The 26,162-nt window shown below is 41.3% G+C and overlaps 1 protein-coding gene across 3 annotated transcripts in view; it reads left to right on the top strand.

Moving 5' to 3' along the window:
• The window catches only part of EML4 (EMAP like 4), a 258,689-nt gene that overhangs the window by 199,611 nt on the left and 32,916 nt on the right, over nucleotides 1-26,162 (top strand). For all 3 annotated transcript variants that reach the window (XM_054022072.1, XM_054022073.1, XM_054022071.1), the window contains exons 12-18: nucleotides 4,537-4,632; nucleotides 9,746-9,880; nucleotides 11,175-11,310; nucleotides 14,770-14,921; nucleotides 19,385-19,510; nucleotides 19,661-19,792; nucleotides 20,765-20,832. In XM_054022072.1, the coding sequence (XP_053878047.1) occupies nucleotides 4,537-4,632; nucleotides 9,746-9,880; nucleotides 11,175-11,310; nucleotides 14,770-14,921; nucleotides 19,385-19,510; nucleotides 19,661-19,792; nucleotides 20,765-20,832 (845 nt within the window). The remainder of the gene's footprint in view (nucleotides 1-4,536; nucleotides 4,633-9,745; nucleotides 9,881-11,174; nucleotides 11,311-14,769; nucleotides 14,922-19,384; nucleotides 19,511-19,660; nucleotides 19,793-20,764; nucleotides 20,833-26,162) is intronic.

Below are 26,162 nucleotides of genomic sequence, written 5' to 3'. Positions count from 1 at the left end.
GCTCCCACCCATCAGCAGTCCCTGACCTGCTCTACCTCTTCTCCACCAGTCTTCTGACCCAGTGCCCCATCTGTTTCCATCAGGTTTTCCCCATCCTCAGCAGTTGAAATCAGCTATGGTTTCTTGGCAATTGCACAATTCTTTGTGACTGCAAAAGACTGGGGAATGTGGATAATTCATGGCAAGAAGCCATGCCTAGGTTCTGTATCTTAGCTGGGAAAATTCTGATAAATACTGAACTAAAAGAATCAACAACTCCCTGTTCCAAGTAAAATCTTTCATTCTCTCATCCCATACCTCTTCTTCGGGCAAAGGCCTGTGCAAAAATATAGACCTTTCAGCGTACCTTGCCAGGTCAGTGAGGAAAGTGACTTCTAGAGTCCTAGGTCAGGGTGGTTTCTCAGCTGTAGCCAGATCTAAACAAAGTTTGAAAGGGTTTCCAGTAATCGGAAATCCAGAAAATGGAAGAATTTCCTTGTCATAATCTTCTTTAAAGAGGACATAGCAGTAATTTGCCAGATTATCAATATTATGAGGCAGTTTCTTGAATAGAAGAAATAATAATTGATTGCTTGAGAGATGTTAGCACTTTGCCCTTGCTTATGGAGGTATTGATTGTGTCTACCAATAATAGAGCCGATGTCCCACCAGCAGGATTTTATTTCTCAAATTGCAGCCCAAAGCTTCCCAATCACTCCACAGAACCTTATGGAGTGAGGCTGGCTGAATCAAAGAAGCTAATCAGGGACGACTTTGTTTAGTTCATAAGAAACCATTCTGTATGAGGGCGAGACAAACACAATCTGATCTATGAAGTGAATAGAACGTTCCTTACAGTGAGAAGCACTCCAGTGTGTGTGTGTGTGTATGAGAGAGAGAGAGAAGGGGTAGCTCAAATTAATCAGATGGTCTACTAACCAGAACGATTCTTTTGATCGGGACTTCCTAGATGATGATATGCTGGAGAAGAGTGTTTCTTTGCTTCCATCATGGCCATGGCGTAAGATTTCAAAATTATTTGTCATGATTGATAAAAATCACAAAATACAGTTTTTGTCACCGCAAAAAGAACAGGAGTACTTGTGGCACCTTAGAGACTAACAAATTTATTAGAGCATAAGCTTTCGTGGACTACAGCCCACTTCTTCGGATGCATCCGAAGAAGTGGGCTGTAGTCCACGAAAGCTTATGCTCTAATAAATTTGTTAGTCTCTAAGGTGCCACAAGTACTCCTGTTCTTTTTGCAGATACAGACTAACACGGCTGCTACTCTGAAACCAGTTTTTGTCACCAGCGCTGTAGCTCTTCCAGCATGTTTAATCTGGTGCAGATCATCTGAATACCTAAGTGAACTGCTAAAAAGGTTGGGAGGGAAGGTGTGTGTATGAACCACTGCAGGAGTAGATGATGATAAAACATAATCATAAGATCACCCCAGGCTATTAACAGTTGCCCATCTGTTGTACAATATTCTCCTCCAGAGATTTCAGAAATCTGATTGGATCCATTAATCTGAGGGTGGCACAATAAAATAGATTCTCTAACCCAACAATGGTGCCTAACCTCAAAGTAAATGAAGTTCATGCTTTTACTCTGGCCAAGTATAATCTTTATTCCCCAAGTCACCTGTACTATACCTAAAATAAAATCCAGAGTGCAGCCAGCTTCATGTGTAAATCTGTGAACCACCTGTGAATTTTCTGTGGTTGTCAGAAGCCAGGACATCTTGAGTCAACCAAGAAGAGTCATTGTTCTCATGGACATAATTCACCCAGGATAATTAGCCTCAGTGACTCTAAGACTAAGTTGATTCCATGGTCAAATTTGGGAACTCAGCCAGGATATCCTAGATACAGAGGGTGGGCTGTAGTACAACTACTTAGTCCCATGTTTAACTTGCTCTATGACACTTACACTAGTTGGCCATGCCCAGTTTTGAGATGATGATCTGCGTTTAAGATTACATGCAGTAAGCACAGCTACTCCACCTCCCCAGCCAGCCTGTGCCTGAGATTGGATTTAGTATCTCTTTGGTAATTAGCCCAGATATCTCCTCATATCTTCAGTATCACAACAAGTTTTCAGTACACCTCTACCCCGATATAACGCAACCCGATATACCATGAATTCGGATATAACGCGGTAAAGCAGTGCTCCAGGGGGGCGGGGCTGTGCGCTCCGGATCAAAGGAAATTCGATATAACACGGTTTCATCTATAATGCGGTAAGATGTTTTGGCTCCCGAGGACAGCGTTATATCGGGGTAGAGGTGTAATTCATTCCTTGTATTAAACTGCAGAAGCTGTTGTGGAAGGTCCCTGCCCCAACCAGTGATCTGCATTCTGAGATAATTCCCCATTTGAACCCAGTGGGGCTGATATCCAATTCCAAATACCTAGTCTAGTCCTCATTGGTTTATTCTTTCATATCTACTATTCACCATCCTTATGGTAATTGAGGGACCTATTGCTCCAAATTACTTTTTCCATTCAGACTTTTCATATCATCGTCCAATGGCAGCATTCTCAACTCTCACATCCATCCTAATGTGGTTTTTAAATAAGCACACCTGCCATAAGTGTGTATGAATAAGGACCTCCTGGTACGGTGCCAAAGCCATACATAGGACAGTAAAGATGTCATCTCCTTTTATCCCCAGTTTAAAAAAAAAATCTCCCACAATTAAGAAATTTAAGTAAATAAAACAGACTAAGCTGGTGCTTAGTTATGCTGCTAAAATTAATATTGTTAATTATGTTTGTTATGCCCTCAAGAAGTGACAAAAAAAATTTGCTGTTAAAAAGAATAAATGTTCACCTGCCCCAGCATATTGTAGAAACAAAGTAGTACAGTTTAAGCTAACACCTTTATTTCCTCCAGCTCGTTATAGCATACAGTTATAGCCCACAGAGCTGTAAAATGCTATTTCAGTGTCACACCTTCATAGCCTCTAAAAGGCCTCTCTTATACCTATAACAGTTTTCTCTCTTATTTTCTAAAAAGTAGAGAAAAATGACATAAAAAAATCATAGAAGAACAGTAAGGGCCAGTATCCATTTTTGTTAGTGCCATTTTGCAGCTGCAGCTTAGACCAATTAGGGCCAAATTTTCAGGTTAGCCATAATAATCTAACAATAACACATAATTTAAAAAGAACAGGAGTACTTGTGGTACCTTAGAGACTAAGAAATTTATTTCAGCATAAGCTTTCGTGGGCTACAGCTCACTTCTTCAGAGCTGTAGCCCACGAAAGCTTATGCTGAAATAAATTTCTTAGTCTCTAAGGTGCCACAAGTACTCCTGTTCTTTTTGTGGATACAGACTAACACGGCTGCTACTTTGAAACCTGACATAATTTAAAAAAAATCCTTTCACATCCCAAACATAGCTGTCATATGGTGCTGTATAGGGACAATAAGCAGGAAATACCCTAGGCCCATATTGTTCTACCGATCCCACTAATCCCAATGAAAGCAGCGCATGTAACCAAAGCAAGAATAAGGCCTCTTAATTTAGTTTTGTACACCTAGCATTCTGTTTCAAATTCACTTTTAAAGGGAAATTGTACTGTCACCTGAAAATTGTCATAATCTGTTAGTGAATGTAGTTGGGACTCTAGGAACCACATTTAAAAGAAAAGGAAGGCCCCAAATCTGTTCACCAGTAGGTACTTAAATGCCTGATTTTTATGTGGTGCTACAATAATAACTCCCCCCAATGTTCATTTGTAAATACTGCATATTTGTGCCCCAAGGATCCTGGGCCTGTCTTTTAAAATTTGGCCCTAACTATGTTTATCGTTGATTCTTTTTATTCAGTAACTTCTTGTTGTGAAACATTTACACTGTTTACAGTATGTAAAAATGAAATGCTAAGTTGCTATTGCAGAGGGAGAACAGACATTTAAATTTGATAGCTAGACATGCTCTTACTTTGATAATGTATTCTGTGCTTCAGTTTTCCTATCTGCAAAATGGAGCTTCTAACAGTTATTGCTGTGAGGTCTAAATTGGCTATGTATACATGGCTTTTAAAATATAAAACAAGATATATATGCGAAGTGTTAATATTATTGTTACAATTAAAGAAATGAACCAAGAGAGTTACATGTTCCATATGAAACTGACAAGGAAAATATTTTCCAAATGGGAAGGGACAAATGTGGTAGATGACAAAACATTTTGTATTTTATGCTTCCAACACAGTATTGCAAACAATAGGGTTAAAAAGGTATTGAAAGGTGGTGGTGAGGGGGAGTTGACAGTGCCTGCTTTCAAATTCTACCAGAATACCATCTAAAGTATGTTTCGTTTGTTTATTGGGAAATGATATTAAGCTGAATTTAGATTTCTCAGTTCCAAGTATAAAGGAAAATATCCAAATATATTAAACGTTTGCTTATTCCTATAGACACAGTATTTATTTGTGCATTCTAGTGATTTTGAAATATAGTACTGCTGTGTTTGGTTTTAAATCATACCTTATCCTATTTTAAAATGTGATATGACAGCATTGTCTGTGGCTTTCTTTTTAAAGGATTCAGGTTCTCATTTGTGTGTGATTGATGACTCTAATGAGCACATGTTGACTGTATGGGACTGGCAGAGGAAATCAAAGGTAGCAGAGATAAAGGTAAATAGGACACTTTGCTTAAGCAAATATTTTGAGATTTAATTTGTACAGCACATGTGCAGTTTATTCTCATGTGGCTATCTATGTATGCATCTGGTGCACTGAGAGGCACAAATCCAAAGGGCATCTTCTTTCACCCGAGAAGCCCCAGGGTATAGTATAACGCCACCACACACTAATTGTTATTGATTTTATATATGGGGATATGAATATTTGAACATTATTTTTAAAATAAAATTTTAAAGGATTTCAAGTATAAAGACAATTAAAAGCAAAGTGACTCCTTAGGGGGAGAAAAACTTTTTTCATTAACGTTGTTTCTCTTTGAAGTACTGGGAAGTTTAAGGGTCCAAAGGCGAAATAAAATTTGCAGCTGGTTTTTGAAACTGGCCTTTCTAGGTTTAGCCAAAATCGACAAGCGGGAAGTCTTACTCTTACCCTGTCAGCTGCCTGCTATGTATCAGCAGCTTTCTCATCCTCTTTGTTTGGAAGCCATGAACATAAGATAAGGATAAGTAGTTTAGAGCTGACGCGATAGCAGCGAAAACTGACTACTGAGAGGGATTTTCTGGCTTCCGGTTCTCTGATATTTTGATTTTGCCGTTTGTTTTCATGGAAACTAATGTTATGTCAGCGAGATACAGTTATGTTTGAAAATATTACTGTCCTGATTCTGCTTTCTCCTTTGTTTTACACTGCTCTAACTCCATTGGTCTCGGTAGAGTTTCTTCAGTTTTATACCAGAATCGGCCCTTAAGTTTTAAAATATTTACCATATGGCACTACAGTATTTTTCTCTTTTCGAACCCTTATTTCCTTCTGAAATGGGAATGAAAAGATAATCTCTAGATTGAAGTTGCTGCCTGCCTGATGAGATATACAATATTCATATATTTATAGAGCTTAAGGTCAGAAAAGACCATTAAATCTTCTAGTCTGACCTTCTTTACATCACAGGCCATAAAATTTTGCCCTTTTGCCCTGTATTGGACCACAACTACTGTTTGGCTGTAGCATATCTTCTGGAAAGACATCCAGTCTTGATACGAAAACAACAACAGATGGAGAATCCATTACTTCTGTAGGTCAGTGGTTTTCCAGTACTGGGTCGCGGCATGTAAGGCACTGGTCACGGCAGCTCTGGTCAGCACCGCTGACCGGGCTATTAAAAGTCCCATTGGCGGTGCTCCCCAGCTAAAGCAGGCTAGTCTCTGCCTGTTCTGACACTGTGCTGCGCCCAGGAAGCAGCCAGAAGCAGGTCCAGCTTCTAGGCGGTGGGGGGCCACTGGGCTCCGCGCACTGCCCGAGCACCGGCTCCACACTCCCATTGGCCGGGAACTGGCCGATTCTGGGGTGCAGCGCAGTCCACAGTGCCTGGACAGGCGGGAAACCTGTCTCTGCACCCCGGCTGCACCGCTGATTGGGAGCTGCCGGAGGTAAGCCCATGCCTGAACTCCACTCCCCCAGTTCCCTGCCCCAGCCCTGAGCCCCCCCCTCAAACCCTGGCCCCACCCCATAGCCTGCAACCCCAGCCCAGACCCCTGACCTCCTCCCGCACCCCTGCCCGGAGCCCCCCCAAATCCAGAGCCCCCTCCTGCACCCCAAACCCCTCATCCTCAGCCTTCACCCAGAGCCCTGCCCCTCTCCCACACCCTGAGCCCCCTCCCACACCCTGAGCCCCTCATTCCCTGCCCCACCCCACAGCCCGCACCCCAATCCTCTGCCCTAGCCCTGAGCCCTTCCCACACCTCAAACCTCTCATCCCCAGCTCTGTTGGGTCATGGGCATCAACAATTTTCTTCAACTGGATCACCAGAAAAAAAGTTTGAAAACCACAGATCTAGATAGTTTTCTCCAATGATTCACTATCCTCACTATCTTTTTTTTTTTTTTTTTTTTTTTTTTTTTTTTTAAAGTGCCTTAGTTCCTATTTGGGTATGTCTGGTTTCAGCTTCCAACCATTCTACCCAGTATTTTCTCCCCATGAAAGTACTTATACACTGTATAATCAAGTCACCTCTGTTTTCTTTTTGATAAACTAAACAGATCAAGCTCTTAAAGGCTGTCACCGTATGGCATTTTTTCCACTCTTTGAATCATTTTTGTAGGTGTTTTTCTGCACCCTCTTCAGTTTTTCCAAAATCCTTTTAAAATGTGGGCACCAGAACTGGATGCAGTATTCCAGTATCAGTCTTACCAATGCCATATACAGCGGTAAAGTCACCTCCCTATTCCTACTTACTACTCTCCTTTCTATACATGCAGGGATTGCTTATCCCTTTTTTGCAGCAGCATAGCACTGGGAGGTCATGTTGAGTTGTTTGTCCACTATGACCCCTAATTCCTTGTTGAGCATCACTGCTTTCCTGGATATAGGCCACCATTCTCTAGGTCTGACCTGCGTTCCTTGTTCCTAGATCTATAGCTTTACATTTGGCTGTATTAAAACTGGCCTAGCTTTCCAAGTGCTCCAGATCACTCTGTATGACAGCCCTTGTAACAGGGCAAGCTCCTCTCATTCCCTCACCAACAGTCTCTGGATGTCTGTGAGTCATTCGTTAACTCTGCCAAGACACCATCACAACCCCCGAGCAGCATGTCTACTTACCCTGTCCTTCACTCCTCAGCCCTTTCTGCAGGGAGAGGAAGAGGAAACAATTTCGCCAGCTGAAGAATTCGTTTCCCCTGGGCTCTGCTAGCCCCCTCTCTCTTTCTCTCTCCCCTTTTGCATTTCCCTCCTGTGCTTTTTAACTATCCTCCCAGCTAGTGCTAGAGTTAGCTCCCTCAGCCCACAGTCTGATTAGGTTTACTCCATTTCTCAGTCAGGTCTTCTCTCAGGGCAGGTCTTTACTACAGGGGGGGGTGTCGATTTAAGATACGCAAATTCAGCTACGCAAATAGCGTAGCTGAATTCCACGTATTGGAGCCAACTTACCCCGCTGTGAGGACGGTGGCAAAATCGACCTCCGCGGCTCCCCGTTGACGGCGCTTACTCCCACCTCTGCTGGTGGAGTAAGAGCGTAGATTCGGGGATCGATTGTCGCGTCCCGACGAGACGCGATAATTCAATCCCCGAGAGATCGATTTCTACCCGCCAATTCAGGCGGGTAGTGTAGACCTAGCCTCAGAGGGAGCTAATCAGTGCTTAAGTGACCAGAGTGTTGGGGCAGCTGTTAGCTCTCAGGACTCTTTGACAGCCCTGTCCTTTGTATCATCTGCAAATTTTATCACAGTGATTTTATATTTATTTCCAGACCATTGATGAAAATGTTGAATAGTGTCAGGCCTACTGTCGATCTTTGCAGAACACCATTATAAACACCCCCACTCAAAGATGGTTTCACACTGGCAGCTATTACACTTCTACCCCGATAAAACGCTGTCATCGGGAGCCAAAAAATCTTACTGCGTTATAGGTGAAACCGTGTTATATTGAACTTGCTTTGATCCGCCGGAGTGCACAGCCCCGCCCCCTGGAGCACTGCTTTACCACGGTATATCCGAATTCGTGTTATATCGGGGTAGAGGTGTATTTCCAGATATATCAATTAGCCGGTTCTGAATCCATTAAACATAGGCTTTATTGATATTATATGGTGCTAACTTTTAATCAGATTTAGGTTAAACATTATTTTGCTCAGGATTGATGTCAGACTAACTGGCCTGTAGTTACTTAGGTCATCCTTTTCGCCCTTTTTGAATATTGACCCAACATTAGTAGCCTTCCTGTCTTCTGGAATTTCCCTGGTATTCCAAGATTTATTAAAAATTAACATCAGCAGTTTCAAGTGTTAGTTTAAAAAAACCTCTTTATATTTTATAAATGCTTTTGGTTTCTAAATTCTATAGTACTTCAGTCCTGGAATCTGGTATCTTGAGGGGTTTTTTTATTTGGATGGTCATAATTATTTCTTGGAATGCAGGCAAGTTGTGCCCCAGAGTTTCCACTTGGGGCCTGATGCTGCAAGTTGCTGAACCACTTTCAACAGCCATTGGCTTTAGTGGGAGTTAAAGGTGTTCTGCACCTTTCAAGGTTGGGCCCTAAAATCTAATAGTTATATGGTCTAAAGTTTGTGTGAGCATACGTGATTATGTACATACTTGTGTGGTTTCACATCTACAGTGAAATATCATTTAAGTTGCCACAGGTGTCCAACAAAAATCACTATGGTCTTCTAATGACACTGAATAAGAATTTATTAAATACATATGGGGATAGTTAGGATAGTCTCGTGGGTCCTTATTCAGCAAAGCATTTAAGCATATGCTTAAGTCCCATTGAAGCCAATGCTTAAATGCACATACTTTAAGGTAAGCAAAGATGTGATTAAGTGCTTTGTTGAATTGGCACCGGAGATTGCCTTCTAAGGGTATTTTCTTGTATAGGTTTCACTGAACTTATATTAATTACTGGATAGCAGACGATTATTATCTGAAAAAATTGTAAAAAAATGAATCTGTTGTAAAATACCTTATGAGTAAAATGAAAGATTATTTTAAAATTAATAAAATAATACAATTCACTTAGCTATTACTATTCAGTAAAGGTACATCCAACTTGTGAAAAGTTCCAATCTATTTATAGTGTCACAAAGGGGCTATATTTATTATCTTGAGTTATGTAGTTTTTTCAGAGCAGGGGGGGAAAGAACTAAGTGTATTATGATTGGCTGAGTTACCTCTATCATAAATCCATTATCCAAAACAATGAGATGCTCATATGTGTCTTGAAATCAGACAGCAGCAAGTTTTTGTTATTTCATCCACAAAAAGTCTCTTGTGTTTTTCCTGTTTTCTTTTGCAAAAGGCATTCTTAGAGGGGGGGAAAGTATGCTATGCCAAGGATCATTTCAGATTTAATAAAACCTCTCTTTCTGGCTAAAAATCTTAATAAATCTTTCAGAAATGTAAAAGACAACAGCAATTTAATATATATTCTTATCCAAACAGATCTGTGTGTATGTTTTCATATATATACATTTACACTCACAATATTCTATATACTTTTTTATCTATGTAAAACTGTGTGTGTGTGTGTGTCTAAAATAGTAAATTAATATCCATCTGAATAAATATTATATTAAGCTCATGGTTTCTTTTATTGTTTCTATAGACTACAAATGAAGTTGTGCTTGCTGTAGAATTCCATCCAACTGATGCAAACACAATCATAACTTGTGGCAAATCTCACATCTTTTTTTGGACCTGGAGTGGCAATTCACTAGCAAGAAAGCAAGGGATTTTTGGGGTAAGAAATATTTTTGCACTAGGCCAGATACATAAATGAGTACAATTGGAGTCAGTGGAGTTAGCCCAGGGGTCGGCAACCTTTCAGAAGTGGTATGCCGAGTCTTCATTTATTCACTCTAATTTAAGGTTTCGCGTACTGGTAATACACATTAAAATGCCCCCATGCTCCCCCTGGCTCCCCCCTCGCCTAGGGTTACCATATTTCAACAATCAAAAGAGAGGACGGGGGGAGAGAGCCCCACCCCCATCCACTCCCTCCCACTTCCCAACCCCTGACTTCCCCCCTCAGAACCTCCAACCCTGCTTCTTGTCCCCTGACTGCCCCCTCCTGGGACCCCCGCCCCTAGCTGCCCCCCAGAACCCCACCCCCTACCTAAGCCTCCCTGTTCCTTGTCCCCTGACTGCCCTGACCCTTATCCACACCCCCACCCCCAGACAGACCCCCGGGACTCCCACGCCTATCCAACCACTCCCTGCCCCCTGACAGGACCACCAGAACTCCCGACCCTTCCAATCCTCCCCCTGCTCCCTGACTGCCCCCCAGAACTCCCCTTACCATTCCCATGCCGGTCAGTCACTGGCTCCACGTGGAGGCAAAACACACTGCCGGGCTGCTGCGCGCACAGCCCTCCCCCGCAGAATTCTGAGGCAGTGAGGGAGGGGGGCAGGAGGTCCGTGAGGGGCAGCAGCAGCGGCGGCTCACACTTCTGGGAGCCGCAGAACCCAAATGTGGTGAGAGGGGTGCCGGGGGGGTGCGCCTGCAGCGCATGCATGTGGGCAGTGGTCCCTGTGCACCTCCCGGCTCCCCCCTCGTCGCACTCGGGCTCTGCGGCTCCCGGGAGTGTGAGCCGCCACCACCGCCTCTCCCGGAGCAGGCTCAGAGCTCCGCGCACACTTCCAGGAGCCGCAGAACCCAAGCACCGTGAGGGGGGAGCCGGGAGGCATGCCTGCCGCCTGTCTGGGGTCCCAGCCGCCGGCCCCACTCAGCCTTCTGCCGGCCTGGGGTTCCGTTCACTCAGCTGGCAGCAAGCTGAGTGGGGCCGGCGGCCGGGACCCCGGCTGGCAGCTGCGTGCCAGGCAAAATCGGCTCGCGTGCCACCTTTGGCACGCATGTCATAAGTTGCCAACCCCTGAGTTAACCGCTCCTGCCAGCTATGAATTTGGATCACCGTCCTTATTACACATGTTGGATGGAGAAATAAATTATGAAAACTGGGAACTATTTTTTACACATGCGGGTGTTCATGTGTCTGTACAATTATACTCTAATTTCTCTTGCTGTTCCATTTCAGAAATATGAAAAACCCAAATTTGTGCAGTGTTTGGCATTTTTGGGAAATGGAGATGTGCTCACTGGAGACTCAGGTGGGATAATGCTTATATGGAGCAAAACTACAGTAGAATCCACGCCAGGAAAAGGACCTAAAGGTACAGAACACTCACAGTTAATCTTACAGCATGGTGGTCTGCAGAAAACATACGTACGAAAGATTGTGTTAGGATGACAAATAGAAAAATAAACCCGTCCATAATACGTACAGTGCTTTCTCTCTTGAGTTTTGCAACGGTCATTATCATCATTGGGCTTGATGTTTAAATTCCATGCCCTGTGGTATGCAGGAGGTCAAACTAGAAGATCATAATGGTCCCTTTTGGTCTATTAATCTGATTTCTTTTTTATAAAATTGTATTGCAAAAACAAACCATGGTGTTAATTGGTTTGTCTCTTTTGTGTCAGTATGCATATGAAAATGCAATTTCACTCCCAGGTACTGCTAGAATCATTTGTTAAAGGCCAGGAGAAGCATTCTGTTTTATCTGGGACTGCAGCCATAAAAATATCTATAATCCTTACTAGAGTGGCAGAACTACAGAGGGGGATATAATAGCTTTACCAGAGGGTCGAACCCTTAGCAAGTGATAAGAATGATAGTCATCACATTGCACCATATGGAATGTGATCGAGAAATTCAGTGGTATAAATGCTCCGGTATGCAAGAGTGCCCAGTCTTTTGGACCCAAATGGCTAAATTGGCTACATGCCAAGACCCCAAGAGATGCTTGTAAGTTGCTTATAAATTTGCATAATGATTTGTATTAAAAGTATTTGTACGACAATAGCATTTGCTTGTACATCTCTACCTTGATATAACGTGACCCGATCTAACATGAATTCGGATATAACGCGGTAAAGCAGCGCTCCGGGTGGGCGGGGCTGCGCGCTCCGGCGGATCAAAGCAAGTTCGGTTTCACCTATAACGCAGTAAGATTTTTTTGGCTCCCGAGGACAGCGTTATATCGGGGTAGAGGTGTATTTGTATCTTCCTTGATAGGAGCCCAATCTTAGACAGTGCTGAGCTTCCACAGCTCCCATTGACTTTACATCTTGCTGGAGCTGTTCAGCGCCTTGCAGGATTGGGTCCAAAATGAATAGAAATTATTTTGTTTGAATTTCCCAGCAATAAAAATGGTGCAGTTAATCAGACTTGTCCTCACCCTACAGTTTCAGGGAGGCTGCAGGCTCACTTTTTTACTACATTTGGCTCTTGACTCATGTATTGTGAAACCTTTAAAGTCTCAAATGAATATCCGTCATAAAGAAAGCTTATATTAAGAGGACCTGTATGTAATGAAAAAAGTGTAGTACAGAAGTGTAGGAGTTAACCAAATAATAATAGTTTCTAACTAAGCAGGTGCTCAAATCCTGCCACTAAAATATACTTTAAATCCCATTTGATTTGGCATTTGGATTGAACTTGTTTTTTAAGGTGAGCTTTTTGTTCAATTAAAATAAAAGAAGAAAAATGAATTGCTACTAGACATATGGAGAACTAGCACTGTTGAGCCCTCAGGTAGCTTTTAAATTCAAGGATAATTATTTTACTTGGCAGCTATTTCAAATACTCTGTTTTCCTGGCATACCAGTTTAAGTCAGTCATGTAAGAAGCAAATCTTTAACTGCAAATCTATTTTTGTAGATAAATCTGTTGTTTTAAAAAAAAAACACTAATTGAAATGGAAAAATAATTAAGAAAATATTAAATGTTTAGTTAATGTTATAACGTCTGTGCAAATAGCTTTTGCCATGATCATCTTAAAAAGTTTTTGCCCATGATGGCTGGAGTATTTCATACATGGGCTTAATTGCTTTTTTTTTTTTAGTTAGTTTACCATGTTGGATTAGTGATGGGCTTTTACGTAGGCCCTAGACACACACACACCCCTTTTTTTTTTTTTTTGGTGGGGTGTGAAACCAGATTTTAAAAACCTGTTAACTTGTGCCCTACAGACAGTTAAGTAAAGTTGATATCCTCTGCTTTTCTTAGTTTTGAAGAAAGTATTTGAAGCTCTAGAAACTTGCCTTTTTATATTACTTCATATAGCAGGAGGCAATTCCCATCTATTTGAGCATCTATGCTCAAAATATAGTCTGAGTAAATATAATCGCACAATAACTGCCAACTATATCCAAGACCATTTTTTCTTGGTTTTTTGTAATTTTGAAAATATTTTTGTGAGAAAGTGTTCACATCGGTAATTGAAAGGCTTCATAGCATTTTCGACTGCATCATAGGGTCAAATTAATCAGGAAAAATCAACTGGGCCTACAAAGTTCCAAATACTGCTATATATCTTGCACAGTCCCCTCTTGCAGACATCTAGAAAACGTGCCCATTTTGCACTGACCCATATGGAACAATTTGAAATTGGCAGATTTGCTCTTTGTGGCTCATGTGCCTTGCCTAGCCTTCAGGCTAAGGGTTTATTTTAAGAAGTGCTCACATAAGAGTATGTTATATGTCTGTGCATAAGGAAACATCATATAACAACAGACATTTAAGAAAACCCAATTCTTCAGAAGTGAGAATTAACCTCTTCTGGAGGTTAGCATCTAGTTATTAGAGGATGGGACTAGAGATTGGGAGTTCTGGATCTTATCCTAGTTGTGCCGCTGAGCGACCTTAAGTCACTCAGGTCATCATTTTCAAACTTGTGTGCCTAAAGTTAAAACTATATTTAGGAATATTTTCAAAAAGTGGTCTAAATAAAGTGGGAACTGTGGGTGACCAGCATCTCTGAAAATCAGCCCAACTTCGTTTACGTGTTTGATTTTAGGAATCAAAGTTTGAAAATGTTAACCTTTGTATCTCATTTTCCCCCTTTTGCAAAGTAATTCCTTACCTCCCACTGAATATATAAGCATTATGGAATGCTACTAAACATTTTCAAACTTAGGTGCTTGATGTTAGGCTCCTAATCTATATATTTAGACACATAATTAGCAATGACCTAATTTTCCAAGATGCCAAACGCCAATAAATCCCGTGGGTGCTCAGTACCTTTGAAAATCAGTCCCAGATTTAGCAGGGTACTTATGCCCACTTCACATGACATATATCAATATCAAAGTGGCTCTTGATTCAGTCTTTAGGTCAGCACTTTGGTTCGCACAGAAAGGATTTGGTGTTCCAAATATTCTGCTGAGTCTGGTGCATGATCTTCATACCAGTGAGAGAGTGCACGTAGGTCCACAGCTTTTGCCATGTTTCTGCACAACCTCAGTTGTGCAGCAGGAATGCATTCTTGCCCGAGTACTATTCTGTTGAGCTTTCGATTGGATATTTGGATTTTCCACCCCACAAAAGTTTTAGAAACAACCTCACAAAATAATCATACAGGTGAGCAGATCTTTGTTTTGTCTTCTAGTTTTCTGTAAAAAAACACTACCACCTTTTGTTTGTAATACTCATTGGAACAGCCTCAAACACGCAATAACATTTCTTATTGTATAGTGCCACTTAGTTCTTGTTCCAAAATGCAACTAAGTTTGTGAAATCCAAACTGAAAAAAAAGAGTGGCATTCATTATATTTTTTCATGATTGTAGGTGTATATCAAATAAGTAGACAAATCAAAGCTCACGATGGCAGCGTGTTCACACTATGTCAAATGAGGAATGGAATGCTGCTAACTGGAGGTGGGAAAGACAGAAAAATCATTCTGTGGGATCATGATCTGAACCCTGAAAGGGAAATAGAGGTAAGAGAGGAAGCAGAACCCCTTCCCCCTCTCCCCACCCCCACACACTTACGTCAAGAAACTGTACATAAGGAAAAAATCAGTAAGTCATCAGAGTCTGGGATTACAGTATTTCATTACTTTTTTAAATTATTTTTTGCTGTTTTCCATTTATAAATCCAGTAGTTAATTTAAATATATATATATATAATAAATAAAAAGATATTAAGTCTCAATGTAGCTTTGTATTAACTATAAATGAGGTTCAGATACTAATCAGGAAGGAATGATCAGAAAATTCCAGTTTCTTCTTCTCTGAGCCCTTCTTGGCTAGATTTTACTCATCCCTTTAACAAAAAAATATGTTATTTAGCAACACCTATCTTCCAGTATCCCCACAACAAAATTGCCTCTTTGGAGAGAAAAATATGGTTCTCGTCAAAAGCAAAGTAACTGAGATGTAATCTCATCACATTTTCCTGTACACTGTCAGATAGCTACTGTCCTTTACAATTGATAGATTGCTTACAGAATGCACAAGAATATTCTGTACCTAAGAAATAACGATTGGTGTGAGGAGGTTGTTTTAACATCATAGTTACTTTAACAGTCATCTGCTTGATCAAAATTATTTACCACCATTTCAAAGTATGGTATCTGTACACAATTTTGGTACATAGCAAATCCAAGCAAATTGTGATTACTTCTCTAAAATAAAAATTACACGTTGTGATATTTTAAAGCAGCTGTAACAGCCTGCCACTGGTACACTATAGTGACAAAGGTACAAGGAATAGTTTATCCCTTTTAGAAATTCTTTATAATACTACTTTGAATTGTATTTTCTATTTAATCCAGTATCAGCTTATCACAATGATGAATTCACAGCATTTTGGGAAACTAAATGTAGCAGTTAAGCAAATGAATCCCCACAATCTTTTTTTAAAGAACTGCCTTGAAGCTAATTAATAAGTGTATCTAATAAGTAAACACCAACTGAGAGAGAAATATCTGTTACACTTGGTAAACAGTAATTTGAGCAATATTGATCATCATCTCCACATTCCCTTTGCTAATGTGCCATGTACTCTGTACATAGTAATTATTTTGTGTTGAAAAATCCTGCCAGTACTGTGAATAAATAACTTTCATAGTGACGATTATTTTACTTTTATGGCTATTGTTCAGATTAATAATTAAACAGAAAAGGAGCACTCAGAATAGGACAACATATCGTAAAATGGAACAGCATTGTGTAATACAGTTTAAACATACAGTAAATAAAAATTATTATAGGCTAAAGTAGTTGCCGACAGAGCTCATGAACATCCATCAAAATTTAATAAAATAAGGACGCATTTGCGAGAAACAACACAATTTTTCTTTCAGATTTTCAGTGTCTAGTATTTAAAAGTGCAAACATCATTAAAAGTGTGTGTATAATCCAGTGGTGGACAATGTGTGGGCCGTATGTGGCCCACCAAGGTAATCTGATTGCAAGCCGCAAGATATTTTGCTGACATTGACCGTTCACAGGCACCGCCCCTCGGAGCTCCCAGTGGCCACAGTTTTCTGTTCCTGGCCAATGGGAGCTGTGGGGAGTGGCGCCTGCAGGCGAAGGGACCGCAGGGACGTGCTGGCCGCCGCTTCCCACAGCTCCCATTGGCCGGGAACAGAGAACTGTGGCCACTGGGAGCTGGGGGGATGGTGCCTGTGGACGGTCAATGTCAGCAAAACGTCTTACCGCCCACAATCAGATTACCCTGATGGGCCACATGCAGGCCGCAGGCCACTGGTTGCCCACCACTGGTATAATCTCTACCTGCGTTTAGTCTTATGGAGCTGGCTCCTAAGTCATTAAAGCACTTTTGAAAACATTACCACTCCTCTTTATTATCACCATGTATTTTTAGACAAATGAATATACATTTTCTCCCTATCCTGGAAGTAGCTTTTTTGAGCATGCTAGATTCTAATGGATCTTGACATTAATAGCTATTTTTTTAAATTAAACCATAGCTTATTTATAACGTTATGACACTTATATACTAATACCCTGATTATTTTTTTTCAAAGATGCTGAGCACTCTCAACTCCCATTGACTTCCTTGGGTATCTGTGGGCATTGTGTGTCTCTGTATCAGACCATAAAGTGACAGATGTATTAGAAATGCCCAAAGGATTGCCTTTTTTTAAAGAGGGGTATATGTGTGTATATGAATAGATAGACACACAATAACTTAAAAAGTTGAAATAAGAATTAATCAGCCTTATGTGTCTGTATCGGGGCTGAACTAAATTATAAAGACCTGTTTGCTCAGAAGATTTTGCAAAAGCATAAATTACTGAGCTGTCCCAGTTCACATTTAACTTTTTCCACAAAGTTCATATGTTGAGTTAACTGCCTTTATTTATCAAAGCAAAATGCACATTACGGCACTGATCCTGCAAACTGTTACTGAACTTTATTTAATTGTACACACATCACTGAGATCAATGGGACTCTTGACATGCATAAAGTTAAGCACCCACCTAAGTGTTTTCAGGGATCTTATATATATTCTTGGGTGAGAAAGTGGGGAAACGTATTTACAGAATGATGTATATATCATTGATTTGGGGTCAAGTCCTTGTGTATGTACCTGACCCGAGTGAATAAATGGGCTGGGGTTAGGGTGATTCTTGACATCAGTCAGGGTGGGTGGGGAAGGCCGGGTGGGGTGGGGGAAATAGTCTCTTCCAGCAAAATACAGCTCCTACAGCAGCCTCATGGGTAAATTTCAGATTAAGTAGCGTACATACAGCTAGCGAGCACCAGTTGAGAGGTATGTCTTTTCGAAAGCTGGTGGAAGACAATTGTCTTACAGTGCTCCATCAGCAAGTGAAGACTCGGGGTATGTCTACACAGCAGCTGGCAGGTCTTATTCCCAATGTGGGTAAGTGTACACGTACTAGGTCTGCTTAAACTAGTGCCTAAAAATAGCAGTGTGGCCACAGCAGCATGGGCAACAGTTTGGGCTAGCTGCCTGAGTACCAACCTGCCTGACCCCCTTGGTATGTACCTGGGCGGCTCAGCCAAACTGCTGTTTGTAGGCATTTGTTTGAGCAGAGCTAGCTCATGTATGTCTACCTGAGCTGGGAATTACACCTCTCAGATGTCGTATAGATATAGCATTAGGTATGACTGCCAGATCCTCATACGGGGTATCATCAAACAATTACAATCCATATTCAATGGGGACCACATCCTCAAAAATCTTTCCTGAACCCTTTCTGGCCTTCAAACATTCCCTCCCACGCCTCTCCCAGCACATAGTCAGAAGCAAGCTCCCCACACACCAAGTCAAAGCAGCACCTGACACTGTCTGAACAATAGATGCAAAACCCATAGACATTATCTTCATTGCTATGATGATCAGACCCCCCCACCCCATGACACACCTTTCAAGATCTATGGTCTACACATACCTTTCATGTGTGGTGTACCTTATCCAGTGCACTAATTGCCCCAATAGCAACTATGTGGGTTAAATCAGACAATCACTATGCTCTCTTGAATGAATTCACACAGAAAAATGATAGAAGACAAAGCCACCATATCACCTGTGGGTGAACACTTTTCACAAAGCGATCACTCTATATCTGACCTCTCGGTCCTCATCCTCAAAGAAAACCTGCACAGCACTTTCAAAGGATGAGCCTGGGACCTTAAATTCATAATGTTGCTAGAAACTAAAAATCATGGACTAAATAGAGACACTGGAAGTATGGCTTGTTTCACCAATCTATAACCGACTTACCCCCCCTTCCCAACTTTTTTGTCTTTTTTCCCCCCAGGCTAGAGAGATGTTAACGGCCACTTCACCTTGAATGCACTCTGGAAATATGTGTTATGCTAAACAATCTATTCCACCCTGTATTTAGCTGTGAGCTCTGAGTACATTTCCCAGATCTGACGAAGAGCTCTGTGTGGCTTGAAAGCTTGTCTCTCTCACCAACAGAAGTTGGTCCAATAAAAGATATTACCTCCCCCACCTTGTCTATCTAATGACTCCTCCACTAACATTCCCACACTTTCAGGTTTTGAGAGGGTGGAATGAACAATCTCTTCTTCCTGGCTTCTTTTGGTGCTGTTCCTTAAAGCAGACATTAATAGTTTCATTAAATGTTGTGGTGTCTGTGTTCCCAAACCTGTGGGCTGGCAGGTCCTTTTAATCATTTCTAGTGAGAAAATGCATAGGTGTATAAAATGGAACTGCAGTTAAGTTTGTGAGTGATCGGATTAGACTGTGTGAACTCAGCTGCTGATTATGGTCAATATCCTGACGTCAAATAGGTTGGATTATTCCATTTTAATTGGAAACGGCATCTCCTGTTGATTATTGTTTCACGATACACTTTACATAGTAGTAGTGTATCGTGTCCTTCAAAGATGAAAATTGGTATGTGTTAAGATTTGCCTTTACAGAAATTTGTTTTCCTAGGTTCCTGATCAGTACGGGACAATCAGAGCAGTAGCAGAAGGAAAAGCAGATCAGTTTTTAGTTGGCACTTCACGAAACTTTATTTTGCGGGGAACATTTAATGATGGTTTCCAAGTAGAGGTACAGGTGAGCACAATATTTTTCTTATGGCAAATTCAAACTTTTCCTCTGGTATGTTTTTTCTCTCAAGACCTAAATCAAGAGACTTTGTGGGAGGCAGGGTTACTGGTGTATGTCTTGGAACTATATTAAGTAAATAATGTGTTTCCTTTTCAGGGTCATACAGATGAACTCTGGGGTCTGGCAACACATCCCTTCAAAGATTTGTTGTTAACATGTGCTCAAGATAGGCAAGTTTGTATGTGGAACTCTGTGGACCACACACTAGAATGGACCAGGCTGCTAGATGTACGTGAGCTTTCTTCTATTGGCATTGAGTTTAAAAATAACAATCAGAAGGAAAGTACTGAAAATGAATTTCAGAAGCATTTGAAATTAACATATGTAGCTTATCCTCCACAAACGGGCAAAATGTGGGAAACTGTAGCATTAAAATGGCTAACTGGAAGGTGTCCTGCCTCTGGAAAATATAAATATGGGTTCAAGTAACTCAGTAGTATCTAGCACCTTGGCTAATTTTAACAGTGAACTGTCAAGTGCTAAGGAAATTTAACTTGGGGACATGTGTGTGGAAACATCTCCCCCCAAAACACACACTCACAGAAACTGGGAAGGTGGGAGTTTGTATAATACTTGCATGAGCAAAGCTGTGAATGATGTGTTTAACTGAAGCTTTATTTTTCTTGTCTTGTCCTTTTTTTTTTAAGTCAGTTCAAAGCTTTCTTGAATAGAACAGAATTATGTAAAAGATTCTATTCTTGTAAAAGTCTCCATCAGACCATTAAAAATAACAAGCTTAATAAGCATTGTTCTACGTTATACAATGGCATTACTTAGTGATGGGAACCAGGACTCTGCTCATGAACCCAATTTTTTTTTCATGAATAATCTTTGTATAGTCCGAACAAGAACTTTGAAAAAATTCAGAGTTTGGAATGCTCTGCTTTAGGAGTTTTCCCTTTTTTCTGTATTTGTACATAATCTACTGATTTATCTTTTCATATTACCCAGGTTATTGTAAGTTTTGTGGCAGAAACTTTGTCTTGTTGTTTGCCTGAAAGTCATGTGGCAATATATAACAAATAAATACCGTAATAATCAAAAGTGTGCTGTGAGTTAGACCTGGCCTTTCAGAATTGACTCCACTTTCCTTGTTTTGTTAGCTAATGTGAGACCTTTTAACATTGCTTAAATGTAAGGGAGGTTGTGAATATTAAAACATTTGATATTAAATCATATAACTACACCTTTCTCTTGCAGGAACCAGGACACTGTGCTGATTTCCATCCAAGCGGAACAGTGGTAGCAATAGGAACACACTCAGGAAGGTAAATATATTTTGGTTTTGTTATGATGAAGGAAAGGAAGAGGGATGATGTTCTTGAAGTGTAAAAGTGACCTGTAAAGGAATTTTAAATATTGTGTTTTAGGCCCTTTTTTCCTTCCTTATTGTGTGTGAAGCTGGCCATCTTGAATGGTGGTGGTTAGGGTGGAGGAGAGGTTAAGTTTTTTCAGATTTTTTTTATTACCTTTAAAATATTTGAATTGTCAAGCCTGATATTTCCTGGCATTGAGAAGCAGTTCTTGGGAGGTGTGGAAGATGAGTGTTGTGAGCTGCCATACCTTAATTGAAAAGATGAAATGTTGAAACTAAGACATCCTTTTCCCCTAATTTCACTTAGACATGGTCACTAAAGAAAAAAATATTGAACAGCCTGCCTAAAAAATCTCTTCCTTCCACATTTGCTCATCTTTCACTCTCTTGAGATGTCCGAATTTCATTCATTCTCCAGTAGTCGCTGAATCTTTCAAGGAGTCAAGACTTGAATTTCTAAGGTTTTTTTTCAATTAAAAAAATAAAAAAGCAGAATCATCCACCCCCTCTTTTTTTGGAGTGTGTGGGGGGGAACCCTTTCAAAACTTTTTTATATATTCTAAAGAAGCAAAGAAGGGCAAAGACCTTTTTCCTTTCACTCCTACCCTTTGCAGATCACTTTAAACTAATTCATAAGACAGGTGAATTATAGTACATCTTCCTTCTCCTCCTCCCAGCCACATACACTCCCTTCATATTGACTGGGAGAGCCTTTATCCCTAGGAAAGGAGGCAGGCTTAGTGCTTTGAACCTATTCAAAGAAAAGAGTGCTGCATTGCACATTATTGTAACAGTACAGAGAGTTAGCACAGTAAGGTAATCCAACCCTGTGTCACAGTTCAGCTTCATCATAATATCTTTGCATCACTAAAGGAGAGAGGTCCCGATCAAAATGCTGGATGCAAACGTTTCTCAGTTCTGGAGAAATTTGGCTCTAGATGCAAATCCAAACCCTCTGTGGCTCAAGGCAACTATATGGCCTTGTCTTCTCTAGGGATTTTTGAGCTCAGAGAAAAGACTCTTGCATCCAACAGCGGTTTTACCACTGTGTCATTTAGACCTGGTCTGAGCAGGATTAGACAACCTACCGGTAAAATAACATGATCTGTTTTTTATTTAGCGTATGTCTATACTACAGTTGATACAGCAGAACAGCTGTTGGGTAGACACTTATGATAGCACCACAAAGGTTTTTCCATCACTGCAGAAAAACTACCCCCTCAAAAGGCAGTAGCTAGGCTGACAGAAGAATTCTTCTGTTGACCTAGCTGCATTGTCAGTGAGGGTTAGGTCGACCTAACTACATTGCACAGGGTATGACATTTTTCACAGGTCTGAGCAATGTAGCTAGGTCAACTTAAGTTTTAGGTGTAGACCAGGCCTTAGTCCACTTCATTGCTGCCACTTCAGCATAATTTTAAGTATTTAGGGCTTGGTCCTGAGAGGAACTGAGCACTTACAACTCCTATTGACTTCAGTGAGAACTGTGGGCACTCAGAACCTTTCCGAAACCTTCTCTAAGATCCTGATCCAACCCCTACTGAATGCAGTGGGAGTTCCATCAGGCAAGAAATCTCCTGTAATTTCCTGACAGATATAATTCATCTTCAGTTTGCTTGGTTTCCACTTTTTCCATGTGTTCGTACCTTTATCACCACTTTCTTGATATGGCTTTAAATTGACTTTAAAGTACTTCTTCCTTAATTTATTTAATAGAGCAGAAGGGCTGGATCACAGGGCAAGAACTAAGTTACAAAAACAAGCCACAGCAAACTTACTGTACTGGTAATATTTGTGACAGAGAGAGCTAGAGCCATTGCAACTCTTAGGCATTCTTGAGGTCCACCTTAAACTTTGAACAAGAGTCCGATTGGATGGTCAAGCTGTGTAGTTTGGTGTTCACTGATTTTTTTTTTTTTTTTTTAAGTACCCTTCCCTGGTGCTGGTCTTCCAGGAAATCACGTACACTATAACATTACTTGGTCTTATTGATGGTTAGAATCCTAATACCTGAAGAACAATATGAACTTTCTTCCTCCTCCTTCTTCTTTTCCCTTCCTCAGTCAGAGATGGTGCATTGTTATCAACCGTGACATATTGTCAGACTTCTGGAATGGGTTTTCCCCTTCTCATTTCCCATCAGTCAGTATTTCAGCATCTTTTCTCCATTCAGACTATCTCTGTCACCTGCTGCATGTATTGTTACCTGCTAATTTAAATACTCTCTTCATGTCCAATCAGAATCCTGTTCATCAGATTGGAGAAAATTGATACTTTCATTCGTACCTCAGTTTTCTGCAACCTTACAGCTGAAAAAGTACAGATCCTGGTGATAGGAAATCCTGCTGAAAAATATATTTTCAAGTAATGTACAGACTACCATTCCATAGATTCTCTTGGGCTGGCAAGATTATTATTCAAGGGGAAATAAAGCGCCATGTTGCTATTCATGTACTGCGCTTTGAGCACCATTGATCTAACCATTCAAAAGCTGAACAAAACGGATCGAGCTTTCTTTAGAGGATCCAGACCTCTTTGAAAGTTACCAAGGACCTCATGAGAAAACTAAAAGGCAGAGAAGACCTACTGATCCAGATCCTTAGCTGAACTACGTAAGAGTAGCTTCACGGAAGTCAACAAAGCTACATCGATTTGCACCAGCTGAGGATCTGGCCCCTGTGTTTAGCTACAGGAAGCTTTATCTCTTTGCTAGTTCATTGACAAAACTCGTAAGTTTTTATAGCCCATTCCTAGACATTCATTGGCGTATCTTGCATCTACCAGATAGTTTTATGGAAATATGGAAACATTATAGCAAAAGATAATGTCCAGGGCCGGTGCAACCACTAGGCGAACTAAGCGGCCGCCTAGGGCGCCTAGTAGTTGAGGGCTCCTAAAAGCCCGCTCAGGCGAGGAGGTGGAGTGGAGGTGAGCTGGGGTGGAGGGGGGCAGGGAGGGCTGCCCGCAGTAACGGGGGGGCGCACAGGGGAACCACTCCCTGCCCCAGATCACCTCCACTCTGCCTCCTCTGCTGAGCACACAGCCCCCACTCTAAGTCTCCTCCAATTGGCGCCGCAAGCCTGGGAGGGGAAGAGAATTAGAGCAGCGCCGGCGTGTTCAGCGGAGGAGGCGGGGCAGGCTCCCTGGGCAGGGTTAGCTGCAGAGGGGGGGTAGCTGTGCTACCCTCTCTCTGTATCTTACTTTATTTCTGTTGACTCATAATTTCACCAGTAATCCTGTGAGTCTACTGAGGTAAATTGCCAGCAATCATGTACTGTGCCATGGGTGCCCCACCTGGTGGAGTTCATTTTAATTCTCTAGCTGTGGAGCTGTTCTCCATCTTCTTTTTCCAAGAGCGGTATTTTGTTCTTTTCTTTTCCAACAGAGAAAAACCTTGTGTCTGGAGAAAGGAAATTCGTTTCAAGTGTTTGGGGGCAGGACCTAGAGAATAAAAATGCCACAGTATGTGCAAGGTGCTTCCATCAGTTCATAAACAAGTTAGGCATGATATCTGCAGTAACAAGTGGGAGAAATCCTCGGTGAAAATCAGCAAAGGCTAAAGACCTACGGTTTTGTCTATGGCTCAGGAATATTTGTCTGTTGTTTTAATCTGGTCTACAGATCAGAAGTCTAAGAGTTCACTTGGCAGACAGTCCTCGCATTTCACAGCCCAGTAGAACTTTACAGGGCTGGCTACCATCTGCTTGCTGCATACATTCATTTGGAAATGAGACCCCCTCCGAGAACTTGTAGTCCTAAGGTAGAACCCAGCTGTATTTGGTAGAATGGAAACACATTTCATGGAGACTGACTCTCTCACTGGCAATTACTGTACATTCACTGCTAGACTGGGAGAGCTATGGTAGTGTGTCTATGACTAAAGCTTGTGGAAGTAAAATGAACTAACTAAATTAGGTCTGACCAACGCTTTCCTCCTAAATTCATAGTTTGTCATACTGCACTGACTAGTATTACAGTTTGGTGCTAATAATCTCGTCTGCTGTTTGCATCATGATTGTACCTCACTCTGAAGAAGAAAAAGATTCCAGAGAAATAGGCAGCATATTACATAAGAGTATCTCTGGTGCCAAATAAAGTTGAATGTATTAAAGGTACACAAGATGTGCATTGCAGCCTCCTTTCTCTACACTTTCAATAAATTAGATTTTGTGCACCGCTTTTGTAGATGTGTGTTTCTAGTAGTGCAATTTGATGTAACCCTCTTCGAAATAGGAGTAAATCAAAGCACACTAGAGAACTTATGGTGTGTGGCAGCAGGGCCACATGGACACTTAGTGCATTGCAGTCTAATACAAAATAAATTTATACACCCGGCTTGCAGCGCACACTAGCTGTTCGTCTAGAAAAGCCATGAGGCTTTTATGGTATTTGAAGTTTTAAGTAATTGACATTAACTAGATGGCACTCAGGCCTCAAGATTTGATGTTTTGGGATATGGCAGGGTAGTAAAACATTTTGATGGGACTAATACAGATGCTTTCAGGATCAACCAACTTTACTAAGAACTGGTCCTGGGCCATTGTTTAGAAAGATGTTTTAATTCCCAAATCCCAGCACGACTGCCCATCTGAATCTAGCAGCCACCTCCCTAAACACTGTCACCCACCTGTCCCCTAATATTACCCAGTAAGACCATTCACCAGCATTCAGAGCCAGCAATCTGGTGCATGTCCCTCAGCACTTGGGAGAGTTTAGTAAGGAGGTTGCCTGCCTGCCTTAGGGTACGTCTATACTTACCTCCGGGTTCCGCGGTAAGCAATCGATCTTCTGGGATCGATTTATCGCGTCTTGTCTAGACGCGATAAATCGATCCCAGAAGTGCTCGCCGTCGACACCGGTACTCCTGCTCGGCGAGAGGAGTACACGGAGACGACGATGGAGCCTGCCTGCCGCGTGTGGACCCGCAGTAAGTACCTTGTAGTTCGAACTAAGATACTTCTACTTCAGCTTCATTATTCACGTAGCTGAAGTTGCGTATCTTAGTTCGAACTGGGGGGTTAGTGTGGACCAGCCCTTAGTAAAGAAATAGGTTTGCTCTGGCTCATTCTTGTAAGTCAGTTCTTGCCCTGTGATCCAGCATCCTGCCTCTTTTTATTAAAAAAGGAAATGAACTCACCTTCTCTTTCTATGTCAGACAATTAGATTAGGTTTCTCATTGCAGTGCACATGCTAGAAGTGTCCTGTAGGAGAGACACTTGTAAAGTGAGGCCTTCCTCTTCTATTTTATTGCTCACACAGGAAGAGGTGTAGCAGCCATCTGGA

This window comes from Malaclemys terrapin, chromosome 3 (assembly GCF_027887155.1).
Source record: "Malaclemys terrapin pileata isolate rMalTer1 chromosome 3, rMalTer1.hap1, whole genome shotgun sequence".
In the NCBI taxonomy this organism is placed as follows: domain Eukaryota; kingdom Metazoa; phylum Chordata; order Testudines; family Emydidae; genus Malaclemys; species Malaclemys terrapin.
The sequence above is the reverse complement of the archived record's forward strand: the minus strand, read 5'-3'. Positions and strand labels throughout refer to the sequence as shown.